The following is a 14,199-nucleotide window of genomic DNA, read 5'->3' as shown; positions in this document are numbered from 1 at the left end:
TATTTCTAATACTAATTCTGAGTTTAGTTTGCCTCGAACTTGGCGGGTGTCTGAATAGCTCGCCGTGATGACGAGCTATGTACTCAGAATATTGATAAATGTGCTTCTGCCGAAAAGCTATTTTAAAATATGACACAGCGATTGCATAAAGGAGTTCTGTATCTATAATTCTTAAAATAATTGTTATGTATTTTGTCAACGTTTATGATGAGTATTTTTGTAAATTCACCGGAAGTTTTTGGTGGGAATACATTTTCTGAACGTCACGCGCCAATGTAAGCTGTTTTTGGATATAAATATGAACTTGATTGAACAAAACATACATGTATTGTATAACATAATGTCCTAGGAGTGTCATCTGATAAAGATCATCAAAGGTTAGTGCTTCATTTAGCTGTGTTTTGGGTTTTATTGACATATATGCTTGCTTGGAAAATGGCTGTGTGGTTATTTTGGTCTATGTACTCTCCTAACATAATCTAATGTTTTGCTTTCGCTGTAAAGCCTTTTTGAAATCGGACAACGTGGTTGGATTCAGGAGAGGTTTATCTTTCAAATGGTGTAAAATAGTCGTATGTTTGAAAAATGTAAATGATTGGATTTTTGAGGTTTTTGTATTTCGTGCCATGCGATCCTATTGGCTGTTGGCTAGGGGTTCCGCTGGCGGAACGGGGTTCCGCTAGCGGAACGCCTAGATGTAAGATGTTTTACGGACACATCCTACTGAGGTTGACAATATTCACAAAGCCCTGTTTGCTGTAAGAAGCTAAAGAAGCCCACGAATTCATCACCAACCCCCTGAAGCCACACTGAACCACAATCGCCCACCCGTCTGAGAGGCTGCCTGCCCGTACTCGAGAGGAAAATCATTTTCCAAGGAGCAGCGCTAACCCAGATGTACCTACAATAAAATATAGCACTACTTTGGGAACGGTTGTCTCATTGGAGCCTGAGCATGAAAAAAGGAAGTAGGAGGATAGGATACATTGAATTTGCGGCTATGCTGTTGATGTGAGATTAGGCCTACATGTTTTTGACTTGCTGTTTTCTATGTTCTATTCTTTCAGTCACTGAGGGCTTTATGTGCAAGAAAAACAAAACACCCTGCCCACACACTGTTTCTTTTTTGATGACTGAGATCTTATCTCAGTTTGAATACCACTGGATTCAAGGTAAATATCCTTTCACTGCATCTTACCATCCACACAGTTAACTAAAGGAACCATTCTGTTACCAGCACTTCAGACAATGCAGAGAGAAACGTGTTTCAAGGACAGCCAAGAGGTGCTGCTGAATAATGTAGAGAAGGAGTTTTCAAACTTTCTTGCCCAGTGACCCCCACTCAGGTAAATCGGCGACTCAGGGACCCCCATTATATGTTAGCAAAAAAACAAAAAATAATGTCTTGAGTAGAAGTAATCAACATTTTAAAATAAATAGATTTGGTAGACAGTTTCATTATTTTGACCTCCCCACAGTTCATTGGAAGAGGAAATGTAAACTCTAACATGGTCTATCAGCTAAAACGGTAAAGGTATCTTGCGACATAGAGACCATTTTCACAGTTGTAAAGCACATTTTTCAAAAATGTTCCATTGAGCTGAGAGTAAATGTTATAGTTTTAAAGCTAATTTCTAGGAATTCCATACAGTTTGACATGGAGCTGAGAGATAATGCTGCAGTTTTAAAGCTAATTTCATGCAATTTTATACATTTTGCCATGGCTAATGCTATGTACCTCTGCTCAAACGTTTGAACAAAATCAAAGATGGTATTATAAAACAAGATATATAGTTCAATTATTTTCTGCATGCTTTCTATCTGGTTTTGGTCTTTTAAGTTGACACTGAAAGAGTTTTTCATCCCAAAAATGACCACTTAGACTGCCCACATAAGATGTTTCTATAGAGAAAGAAAAGTGAAATTAGCTCCAATGACTGTAATTTCCTCTGTATTCAAGGGATAATTTGAGATTTTGCATGAAGCCCTTTATCTACTTTCCCAGAGTAGGATGATCAGGAACAGCTAGCATGATAACTGTTCCTGTAGACTTCCCAATGTCATTGTATTTTTATTGCTGAACCCCTGCAATACCGCAGCAGGCCCCAGTTTGAAAACCCTTGATGTAGAGCACTGCAAAGCACAAACAAGACAGATTGGAAGATCTTCCAGCTTTCCTGAACGTGAAAGGTAGACTAGTAATCAAGTGGGATGTTCTTGATTAATGTGCAACAACAGGATATATTTTTGTTTGATACCCACTCGCATATTGATTCCTAATAACTGATATTTTCATGACGCTCAGATATATTTTCAATCACATGCTTCTGGTGTAACAGGTGCAACTGTCATCCCCCTGAATATGCTTCACATCCCAACTGATAAGGATCTGTGTAGACAGGGTGCATTGGAGGGATGGTTCTTCTGTCACTCTGAGGAATGATAGATGTGAGAGGACCTGAATTTTGGTTGTATTTCCCAGAATACATGACTTAACAACAGATGAGTTCACTAGTTCCTCTTATACCATAGACATCACCACACCATAGTTACCCCAATCTACAGTCTACCATTGATTTACACCAATCAGGGCCACAATGTTGACAGGAAACATAACCCACTGAGCACACAACATTGTTTCAATGGAATTTCTCAACGTATTGTGATGTAGAATCTACAGGGAAAATACATTGGATTTGCAAAAAGTCAAGGGTACATTTTCTACCACAGGATTGTCATCATGGTTACCAATTTTCAACAGCAGACAAACCTTGTATAAAATATGTTGAATTTGTACCTTTGAAACAATGTCAGATGTTCAACGTTATATATCCACTATCAGAAAAAAAACTATAAGTTCAGCAGCACCTCCTCCTGGAAAGTTGAGCTTTCTACAGCTATCCATTTGGTCTCGCATCCAGGGTTTTAACTATGGCCAGCCGTGCCTAGCTTTGATATTTGTGATTGACTACAACCAATGTGCTATTGTGAGAATGATTATTGAGAGATCTCTTAATAACTATTCCAATCGTAGGTTTAACAGAGCAAATGAAATGTAACTATACTTTAGTCATACATCATCAACGATCATCAATTGGCTTAAACAGCATTTGCAAAATCATCAACAGCTAGTTTCAATTCAACCCTGGGTTCAACTAAAAACAGACAATAAATATAAAGTTTCAAGCTTTGATTGATTTCAAATGTAATCTTCAAGTTCATCATTTATAATTGATATGTTGGATTCACATCTCCATCTAAACCAAAATGAAAAGTTAAAGAATAGGACTAAATCAAATCAAACTTTAAATGCACTTTAAATCAATTTTGATTTGATTTAGTCATATTCTTTAAATGTTGATATTTACAGTGATGTGAAAAAGTAATTGTCCCCTTTCTAATTGTCTCTACTTTTGCATATTTCTGATACTGAATGTTATCTGATCTTCAACCAAAACATTATGTTAGATAAAGGGAACCTGAGTGAACAAATAACACAATTACATACTTATTCCATTTATTTCATTTAAAAAAGTTATGCAACACCCAATGCATCTGCGTTAAAAGGTAGTTGCCCCCTTACACTCAATAGCTGGTTGTGCCACCTTTAGCTGCATGGCTCCAACCAAACACTTCTTGTAGTTGTTGATTAGTCGCTGTGGAGGAATTTTTTACCACTTTTCCATGCAGAACTGCAACATTTGTGGGTTTCAAGCATGAACTGCTCATTTCAAGTCCTGCCACAACATCAGAATAGGGATTAGGTCTGGACTGACTAGGTCATTCCAAAACTTCAAATTTGTTGCTTTTCAGACATCTTCATGTAGATTTGATTGTGTGTTGTGGATCATTGTCTTGCTGCATGACCTAGCTGCGCTTCTGCTTCAGCACACAGACGGATTGCCTGACAGTCTCCTGTAGAATTCTCTGATACAGAGCAGAATTCGTAGCTCCTTCAATTAAGGCAAGTCGTCCAGGTCCTGAGGCAGCAAAGCATCCCCAAACCGTCACACTACCACCACCATGCTTGACAGTTGGTATGAGGTTCTTACTGTGAAATGCATTGTTTGGTTTTCGACCAGCCAGTTGACTCAAGTTTGTCAAAAAGCATCTGGAAGCACCTGGATGATGATCAAGACTCTTGGAAGAATGTTCTATGGACAGACGATTCAAACATATACTTTTTCAGATGAAATGGGTCCTATTATGCCTGGTCACTTACACTATGTACTTTTAATGTTATCTCAACTGCAATCCAGGTCATTTGGTTGTGCTATTAGATGAAGCACAGTGATAACACATGTGTTTGCATAAATACAAAATATCTGACATTGTATTTACATTTGAACTTTGTTGTGCTTTTAAATGGTTGAAAGCACAGTGATAAAACATTTACATAATGACAACTAATTAAAAAATCTGACAGTTTTTCCATTGGAATTTGGTTGTGCTTTTAGATGGTTGGAAGTGATAACACACTGGGAATTCAACAAACTTCTGGCTGTCTTTTTGAGTGGGTGAATAAAGGTTGAAATCTCATTGATCAACGTCAATTAAATATTACCCACATTTCCATGTTGAAATGATGTGGTGTGACCAGGGGGAAGCTACAGAGTGTGACTTTATTCTGTTTGCTCAGATGAAACTAGATCCAAATGAGTAATCATATAACTAATATCACTTTGTGACAATTGACAATTATGTGCTGTTTTCCAAATGTTTGAGGGTGAGGAGGTCTAGCGTAACAGCTAAGGGAGCTAAATGAAGGTGACTAAGCACACCATTATGCAAATGAACTTAGTTTGCCAATAAACATGGTTTCTTTCTGTCAATCCTTTGCGTAACGCTTAGCTTCCTTGGTCATATTTTCCTTGGTCATATTTTATCAGTGAAAAATATTACTCAGAATGTATTTACCTTAATAATCTTTCATTTATGGCATCCGATGTATTTCAAGGAATTTAATTATTGTGAGTGCTACAACCATGCTAGTGACACACTAGCCTGACTAATTCATAACCATGACAACATGAGCAGCACTTCCCCAATCTGTCATGAAATAGTCAACAAATGAGCCTTCTTTATGGAGAGAAAAAAAAACACCATTCTTGTGAACCTGCCCAACAACAAACTGCTACTCGCTGTTCATTATCTATGCATAGTGACTTTACCCCTTGCTACATGTAAAATTTTTTACCTCAACTAACCTGTACCCACGCACATTGACTCGGTACCGGTACCCCCTGTATATAGCCTCATTATTGTTATTTTATTGTGTTACTTTTTAAAATATTTTTTACTTTATTTGGTAAATATTTTATTAACTCGGCATTGTTGGTTAAGGGCTTGTAATTAAGCATTTCACGGTGAGGTCTACAGCGGTTGTATTCGGCGCATGTAACAAATACAATTTTATTTTATCCTCTTTGGCCTCCCTCAAAGATTTCACATTCAACGTTATGCTGCCCTCTCTTGGACAAAGTATGAATGCATAGTGGTAAAGACAGGTCTCATGACTATTCCTTTAGTAACAGGAACGATTTACCAGAAGTGTATTCATTACGGAAACCGTTTACCGTTTCAGAACCAAACAAAAGCAAAACAAGAGTTTCTATTGGACAAATTCAGGTAGGTCCCTCCACATTTTATTCCGTTTAAGAAACGTTTTGCAACAGAATCGGCGTAATGAATATGCACCAGCACAACACTGAAGTTACAGTTTGCTGTACTCTGGCTGTATTGCTCATGTTGGTTTTGTCTCAGCTGTTTTTGCTGTTAGGAATTCTTTCGAGGGGTGGTGCTCAATAACTGCCAAGGTCTTCTTGAAAACAGACATTACTGATGAAATGTTGACAATAAAAAGACACTTTCTATCCACTTACCTTTCAATTCAACATCCAAGGTCGATAAGGCCTACCCTTAGAGAATTCAAAGCTGGAACTGCGTCGCAAAGGCCATGATGGATGTGAGGGGGAACAACACATCAACATCATGGAAATCAACAAGTGTATTTGTGTTTATTCCATTTACCAAGCACTGTCAATTTAATATACTAGTCAATAGCACAATACAACCAATTCTGTACTGTGTACCTGCTGTTTTTCAGTTGTCATGAGGATGCAGACAAGTCTACTTGTTTTGACTAGCTAGTAACGTTAGCATTTCATTACACCCGTTATAACATCTGCTAAACTGTGTACTAGACCAATACACTTTGATTTTAATATGTTGGATTATATAATGGCCTTCCTTTTTTTATTCTTAATTGGCAAAGCTTGGGCTGAGACTGTTCTCTCTAACCCATAGAAATTGAATCGCATTCTAGTTCTGTTCTCCAAAACTTCATTCCTCTCCAGTTGTCATCCTCCTGTATATATGCCTTGGACATAGAACGTGCTTCAGAAACGAATACATCTTTAAAATAATTTATTCAAGAAACATTGATGCTGAGGTTAAATGTCCATGATCAACATAGAAAATATGTACATAGAGAGCCATCGGTAAAAAGGACAGAAAGCTTGTCTAGAATGATGTGCTGAGTAGAGAGAAAGCAGTGATACTATTCAATATATCTCGATGAAAGTTCCAGACTGTTCATTAGTTGGGTTCAGTGATACTGGACGTTAGAGTTCTGCTGGAGGGTTCCATCGATGTAGCACAGTTGCTAGTTGATTACTGGTGGTAGCAGCTTGGGCTCAGACACTGGTTTGGGTTTATGATAGGCTGCAGGAAGACTGTTTGGAGGACTCTCTTTCCTATGGTAAAAAGTAAGATATTAGTACAGGCAAAAGTCTACTTAATTCAAGACAAAGAATCCTTAGTGAGAGGCTTGTCTCACCATTTACGGTAAATATTCAACATGGGGAGAAAAAATAAATAAATTGGATCATTTAATAGGTCCATCAGATAAAATACACATTAAGTAGTACTTCAAAGTTGTCTTATTCATTTTCTCCGTAGCTGATCTTTAAATGCACCCAGTGAGGATGATGAAGGAATATAGGGGACGCCATGGATGCAATGTACCTAGGTGAGGTCCTGTCCTGTTAGCATGCTACTGACGCCTAAGTTTTCTGGATACCTGTTGTCTCCGCTGCTGGCGTCTGTACTCCTCTTCACTAGCAGCAAGGGCCTGAGCCAGAGCCAGATCCTCCTGCTCCTGAGGGCTGAGACAGACACAAACACTTCTCTGTCACACAGAGGAATGCATCATCATCATCACAGTGTAGAGAGCATGCAAGAGGCACAACAACACACTCCCCAGAAAGAAGGGTGGATAACAGACACACACATACACACACACACAGGTCTGAGGCGCAGCAACACACATCACTGAACTGTGGGCACCACTGTACTTAATTTATGAAGTCATCATGGACAAGAAAGATGGGCTAAACAGTGGAATGTCAAACCTATTAATAATGTGTTTTCCTATAGTAACCAAATAGCCTGCGTTTCAGCTAGAGCAAACACATAGCAATAAGAACTAGTGAAGAAAAACAATAGGTAACTGGGTTGTGTTGATGGCATCTGGACATGATTACAGCCTATATTATGTGTGGGTGATGCTGGATTATGGGATTTAATGGGGATTGTTTATTACCTGAGCGTTGGCTGTTGGACTGTGCTGCGAGCCGACTCAGCAAGGGACATCTCCAGTGCTCTTTGTAAGGCCTGCTCCTCAGTCTACAATCACACCATGCAGATAAACACTTACAGGATGTTCTTTATTTTCTTCTTGGAATCTCAATGAATAAACAGGAGCAGACAACAGAATCTTAATGTATAAATAGGAGCAGACTATAGAATCTCAATGAATAAACAGGAGCAGACAACAGAATCTTAATGAATAAATAGGAGCAGACTATAGAATCTCAATGAATAAAATAGGAGCAGACAACAGAATCTTAATGAATAAAACAGGAGCAGACTATAGAATCTCAATGAATAAAACAGGAGCAGACTATAGAATCTCAATGAATAAACAGGAGCAGACTATAGAATCTCAATGAATAAAACAGGAGCAGACTATAGAATCTCAATGAATAAACAGGAGCAGACTATAGAATCTCAATTAATAAAACAGGAGCAGACTTAAATTATTCAGAGAAGAGAGTAGTTTACAGTAGTTTCAATCGAGTGGTGTAAGAGTGTTAGGCATACCAGGCCAGCCTGAAAGGATGCTGAAGCAGGTACTACATTCTGTGCTGGAGGGGGCCGCATGGCCGGAGCTGGATTATAAATGGCCTGAGCACTGCTGTGATAGAATCGAAAACAATAATGCTCAGTGCGGTTATAGGGTCAACAACTCAACACTTTCTAGAAAGCACAGCGGTAACAGGTAAGAGCCGTTCTGTGAAGAAAAAAAAATGTCACATCCTTTCCATGTGTAGTATATTTCACTGACAATAAAAACAACATGTCAATTCATCCATCCCATGTGTTTTAGTGAGAATATGCCTCTCATGAATTTAGAGAACAAACTGTGCTTGCCAATATCACTTGTTTATTTATGTAAGCTTCATGTGGTTCTTCAGTGTGGTGTTTCGAACATCAATACATGAGGATCCTCACCGACTACTCTGGGTCCTAGCATTCCCATTAGAAATGGGCCTAGAACTTCCTCTACTGCCTGAAGTGGAGGCACTGCTAGAGGATGCTCCTTGGGACCGCATGAAAGCAGCGAATCTGAAAGAAATCCAATGTAATCATCATTATACCGCAAAAGCTCACAATGTGCACAACAATCAATAAATGTCATCAGGTGGAGGGAAATATTTACCCAGATTTGGAGACAGGTTTGTCTTCAGGCTTACAGTCATGGTCTAGTGGATGTCGGTGTTTAAGACAATAATTAATGTGGCACTGGTCACATGTCACTCGGATCATTTCTTTCTGCTTGCAGCCTCCTTTCGAGCATTTGTTTGTAAATATCTACAATAAAAAAAGGTTGGTTAGCTTAGATTAGGCATAGCTACTTCACTTTAACCATGTTCAGTTTGTGTAAATGGTCCTGTAGAGAAGCCTATCAACCATACCTTTCTCTTGTTCTGAGCAGGGTCTGACTGGCAATCGCGATCGATGTGCTCCCCAACCTTGATGTCTGGCATTTCCCCTCTCTTGATGGGGATCGGGGTGTTGCACAGAGGACACACAGGGACCTGGATATCCTGGGGACAGAATCAAGCAGAGAGCCGAATTAAAGCTCTGTTTGGATCAATAGACAACATGCAGACAACTAATAAGGTTGAACAGCATACATTCATTTGTACATACTAACTGCACTTTACAGGGAACTTTGCTTTAATTCTAACATACAATGCTGCTACTTTATTTAAAATGTACCTTCTTGTAGGATGACATGCATTTGTGATTTGCATAGGTTATGTGGTCTTTACAAAAAATCTCTTCACAGGCATCACATCTCAATGGTAGGAAATCTGTCAGATATAAGAAATATGTCAAGGTGTTTATTCCATGGCAAAGGATCATCTATATGAATGTAGATCAATTACATTCTCACTATCACTCTTCAATCATGATAATGGGTAGTGCAGCCCATGACAATTGGTTGTGGAGGACTTTGGACTTAAACCACTAACTATTGACAGATACCAAAGCCATACTAGAAAGGACAGGAAGAGAACACAAACAACAGGCTCTGTATTGGCAGGGTCCCAGAGGCATTGAGGTAGTAAATGGAGATAGCATTACATAACCAACCACTCACCCAGCTGCTTGCAGGAGTTTTCAGAGCAATGCTCTCCTAGACCTGGAAACTCCATGGCACTATGGTGATACACCCTTCAATTGAAAGATACATAGATAAGCTAAGATCATCCATAAACAATGTTTGTTTACCTATGACAGGTTATCTAAATAAACTAACTTAGTCCGCGTCACTTCATTTTTTAAAGAACAGTAGATTCAGCATATCAATTTTAGGCTATTTAAAAAGTCCCTTTGTTTACGTTCTTCCCTTTCAACTAACGTTAGTTACGCTTATGTAACAGGCGTATTATGGACGTGTACAGTCAGTGGAAGAATGTCCACTGACAGATAGTTAGCTAACGTTAGCTACCCATCTAGATGTAGGTAGCTAGGGCTTCCTATGATAACGAATGCTGAATCATGCCAACGCTTCTTGCTACCTACAGTTTGCCATTTTGACTAATGTTAGCTAACTAGCTAAGTTATTTTGGGGTATCTAGCAGCAGTCTTCCTTTCTACTAGCAGCCAGCTAGCTAGCTACTTATCATGGCTAATTAGCTAGCTAGTAGCTAGGCCAGCTCCTCCCTGTACAATCGCTCGAGGCTATAAATTCAATTACCTAGCAGACCAATCTTAGTATTGTCTGTGTTTAAGCTACCTAACGTTAACTAGTGAGTTATTTATGGAATACCATTGATGAGCTTGTTCCTGGTTTACAGGCCAACAACAACACAATGAAGCTAGCTAGCTTGTTGCTTGCTGATAAGCTAACGTTGTTAGCTAGCATCCTAGACAACTACTGTAACGTTAACATTAAGTCGTTACTGATAGTTAACTAACGTTTAAGTTACTAATTTAACTTTACTTTAATACTAAACGGATAATATTTTGCTAAAATATATTTGGGACGATTGTTTACCATCACGAACGTTAGCTAGATAGCTAGTTAGCTAACACTAAGCGAATATGGATTGGAGACACCCTTCCTGTCCTGACGTTGGCTGACTAGCTAGCTAGATACGATAGCTAACAGCAAACCATAGTAAATTGAAAAATACATCCAAAAATACATGCAACAATAGACGACTCCTCTCACTTACCCAGAGACTTGGTTCAAGCAGACAGCTCTATTTGATTATTCTTCACCCTCTTGCTTTGAAATTAACGTTCAACTTTGAGGAAGCGAGTGGCTAGCAAGCTCTCTTGACAGCCAGTTACATCGCAGCGTCACTGACACTGTTGTTGACGCCCCTCCTCACGGTTGTACTAGCTAGGGAGTTCCAGAATGTACCACACGAGGCAGGGATGGAGCGTTGTTTTGATCAATCACAGTGACACAGCGTTGTTGAGAACTGTCCATGGTGCTGGTTTTTACGAAACGTCTAACTGAGACGTGTTTTGGTTGTCTCAAACCAGCACCACGGACAGCTCTCAATAATCCTTTGTCACTGTGACTAGATATGAAGGTGACTAGCTAGTCTCTCCCCAGACTAGTTCAGAAAGGCCAAGTCAGAAGGAATCACATTTCTGGAATCATGGTAGGTCTATAACTAGGGTATAATAAATCACACAAAATAAGCAGAATAATGCTAGTTTTGATTTTGGATAGTTATCACCTGCCAACTTTTTTTGTGTTTGATATTGTATTTGTTTACTTGCTGAATAACAGGTGTGTTATTCACAGAGCTAATATCTTTGTTTCACAAGTTTTTTATTTTATTTTATTTCACCTTTATTTAACCAGGTAGGCAAGTTGAGAACAAGTTCTCATTTACAACTGCGACCTGGCCAAGATAAAGCAAAGAAGTTCGACACATATAACAACACAGAGTTACATATGGAGTAATACAAACATACAGTCAATAATACAGTAGAAAAATAAGTCTATATACAATGTGAGCAAATGAGGTGAGGTAAGGGAGGTAAAGGCAATAAATAGGCCATGGTGGTGAAGTAAATACAATATAGCAATTAAAACACTGGAATGGTAGATTTGACAGTAGATGAGTGTGCAAAGTAGAAATACTGGGGTGCAAAGGACCAAAATAAATAAATAAATACAGTAGGGGAAGAAGTAGTTGTTTGGGCTATTTATAGATGGGCTATGTACAGGTGCAGTGATCTGTGAGCTGCTCTGACAGCTGGTGCTTAAAGCTAGTGAGGGAGATAAGTGTTTTCAGTTTCAGAGATTTTTGTAGTTTGTAGTAAATGTGCCCTTTTATTAATCAGCACAATATAGGCTATAGGTGATGATATAGGTGATTCATTCATGCTGATGAAATGACCCATATGGGCTAGGCACGTTTGTGTACACTGGAAGAAGCAATTGTGAGTCTAAAGAGGAAAATGTGCAATACTGCAGTCAATGTAATGGCATATCATTACCAGATGGTGGCAGCAGAGCTCTTTCAGACGTCTATACAGTCTTCAACATCTGGTTGTTCATGACTGGCCACATTGTGTTTTTGTATTGTGGAAGTCCCATTAATATACTCTCTAATCTCATGTTTCATGCATGCATTAACAGAAGGGTAACTGCAGAGGAAAGCTGTCATTGCAAAGATAAAGTTACAATATATATGTACAGAAGTGTCAATGGGTCAGTTAGTGAGGGTGGACCTACCTAGTCAGTTTCAGATTTTGAAAGTATGAAGTTGTAGACACTTTCGACATGAGTATGAAAAACACATAGATAGCGATTGTTAATGATTATGTTACTAGAAACAAAGCCTAACTTAAAGCAGCAACTCCCTGTTGAAGAGGCACTGGAATCCACATAAACACACACCATAGCAGGACCAACCACATCACCAAGAGGTCAACTAGCTGGAAATAGTAGTTCTACAGTAGAGTCAACCCACAAAATGGACTATTCTCATTATGCAACAGTACAGTGTTATGATCAGAGGCTGGGAGAAGTGATCACAGAGGCACTTCTCTAGATTCTTCCCCTGTACTGTAGCACCTGGCTCATAAGCTGCTAATTCTGCTGCCAGATGGCATCACTTGCTGAACACCTGGTTCATCATAGGGATTCCTCTTCCTTTGCTCACACTATATCTGCTCGAATTAGAAGATGATTGTAATAATTTCATACCCCCCCATCCCTTTATTGCTGTAGCAACATTTTGGATGACACATTTGACATGGCTTCTGGACAGTTTGTCCTCATGGTGCCAGTCACCTCTCAATCTCCTTGGTCATACTTTGTTCTGGACAATCTCAGGATGCCACTAATTGTCAGGTGAGAGCTATAGCAAAACTAGCCCTGCTACAGTATCCTCAAGCCTTTTCAATGTAAAAATGTAAAATAAACTCTCTGTAGTTTCTCTCTACACTCCTGAAAAACAGGAGTCAAATGTTGTTTTTTCTAGAATGAAAGACCACAATAAAACAGGTTCTAAACCAGTTACTTAAACCAGTTACTAAACCAGTTACTAAAACAGCTACTAAACCATTCTTATTAAACCATCACTGTTAAGTAACTTTCTACTAATTTGAGTTTCTCTTTCAAAAAAGTTTTATAATTGCATTGGTGAAATATGATCTTAATCAGATGGATGTTCCAAACTTCAAATGTATATAATCCGTTGATTCTAAATCCAATCCGTGCAAGTCTCCTCCATTTGATATCTAAGCCAGTTTTTAAAAGTTTCAATGAGGCAAGATACAAGGCATTTGAATATCATTAACCTTCATAACGACTCAAATAGCCCCTTGTGCTTTTCAGGGACAGAATGCCTTTTTTTCAATAGGTGTGCGTTTAGAAGAACTGAATAACGATTTGGTTGATTTATTTATCCTGCTATAAAAACGCCTGAGCATCCAGACAAATACAAGATTGGTGGTGTTGCTAAATTGGATGGTAATTGCCATCATGACAAATTAGAAGGCTGAAACCCGCCTTATTTTTTTCTATTATAAGATAGTATTATTCTTGGTTAATAATCCTTTTATGCAAGATTCAATTCCGATAGGCTGCCTACATGGTGATTGTCCCTAATAATCCATGCATCTGAGAGGCCTATTGGCTGGCCATATCTGTATTGTTTTCGGTCAAAAACACAATTAAGCATGAACTGTCTTTAATGTCAAATATTGATCACAATTCGGTTTCATTATTACAACTATATAGAACTTTCGAAGCATGTAGAACATTCTTTGACTTTTTCTCCAACCAATGATAGCAATTCAAATCGATATTTGAAATGTGTAAATACGTTGGGATCCATTGTCATGTCAATTTATTATCAAGTTATATGAGCCTGATTTAGTATAGACATGGTCTGTTTAACATTGTGAGATTATTCACATTTCTGTCTTTTGTTTAACCAGACTTCATCTCAATGAGTTAATGGGCCAGATGAGAAGGCTGCTCGCGACCTGCAAAGGCGAGCAGAGTGCACGTGGAAAAGAGGTGTCAATAAACGTGTGAATGACAATGTGGTAAAACACACACCAACTGAAAAGGAGTCGAAGATGAACAGA

The 14,199-nt window shown here is 38.7% G+C and overlaps 1 protein-coding gene across 3 annotated transcripts; it reads right to left on the bottom strand.

The window, feature by feature from the left end:
• Window positions 1-6,411: 6,411 nt before the first annotated feature.
• On the bottom strand, window positions 6,412-10,973 carry LOC106601116 (AN1-type zinc finger protein 2B). 3 transcript variants are annotated; one of them, XM_014193055.2, is made up of 10 exons: window positions 10,812-10,973; window positions 9,731-9,804; window positions 9,346-9,440; window positions 9,039-9,170; window positions 8,783-8,934; window positions 8,575-8,688; window positions 8,164-8,257; window positions 7,604-7,686; window positions 7,027-7,166; window positions 6,412-6,755 (listed from the first exon to the last, which is right to left on the bottom strand). In XM_014193055.2, the coding sequence occupies exons 2-9, from the start codon at window positions 9,783-9,785 to the stop codon at window positions 7,055-7,057; spliced, it is 837 nt and encodes a 278-aa protein (XP_014048530.2). In that variant the 5' UTR covers window positions 9,786-9,804; window positions 10,812-10,973; the 3' UTR covers window positions 6,412-6,755; window positions 7,027-7,054. The 3 variants fall into 3 exon arrangements, with proteins under 3 accessions (XP_014048530.2, XP_014048529.2, XP_045571010.1); XM_014193054.2 differs by having other exon boundaries at window positions 7,082-7,166; XM_045715054.1 differs by lacking the exons at window positions 6,412-6,755; window positions 7,027-7,166; window positions 7,604-7,686; window positions 8,164-8,257; window positions 8,575-8,688 and having other exon boundaries at window positions 8,779-8,934.
• Between the last annotated feature and the right edge of the window lie 3,226 nt (window positions 10,974-14,199).

This window comes from Salmo salar, chromosome ssa03 (genome assembly GCF_905237065.1).
Source record: "Salmo salar chromosome ssa03, Ssal_v3.1, whole genome shotgun sequence".
Taxonomy (NCBI): Eukaryota; Metazoa; Chordata; class Actinopteri; order Salmoniformes; family Salmonidae; genus Salmo; species Salmo salar.
Note: the sequence above shows the minus strand (reverse complement) of the source record. Positions and strands in the feature narration are given on the sequence as shown.

What these genes read in the sequence shown, in the direction of transcription:
- LOC106601116 (XM_014193054.2), bottom strand. Translation starts at nt 9,785, where the DNA reads ATGGAGTTTCCAGGTCTAGGAGAGCATTGCTCTGAAAACTCCTGCAAG. An exon ending in GCATGTCATCCTACAAGAAG is followed by an intron (nt 9,171 to 9,345) that starts GTACATTTTAAA and finishes TTCTGTCCCCAG; the next exon opens with GATATCCAGGTCCCTGTGTG. An exon ending in GCTAGGACCCAGAGTAGTCG is followed by an intron (nt 8,258 to 8,574) that starts GTGAGGATCCTC and finishes ATTCTATCACAG; the next exon opens with CAGTGCTCAGGCCATTTATA.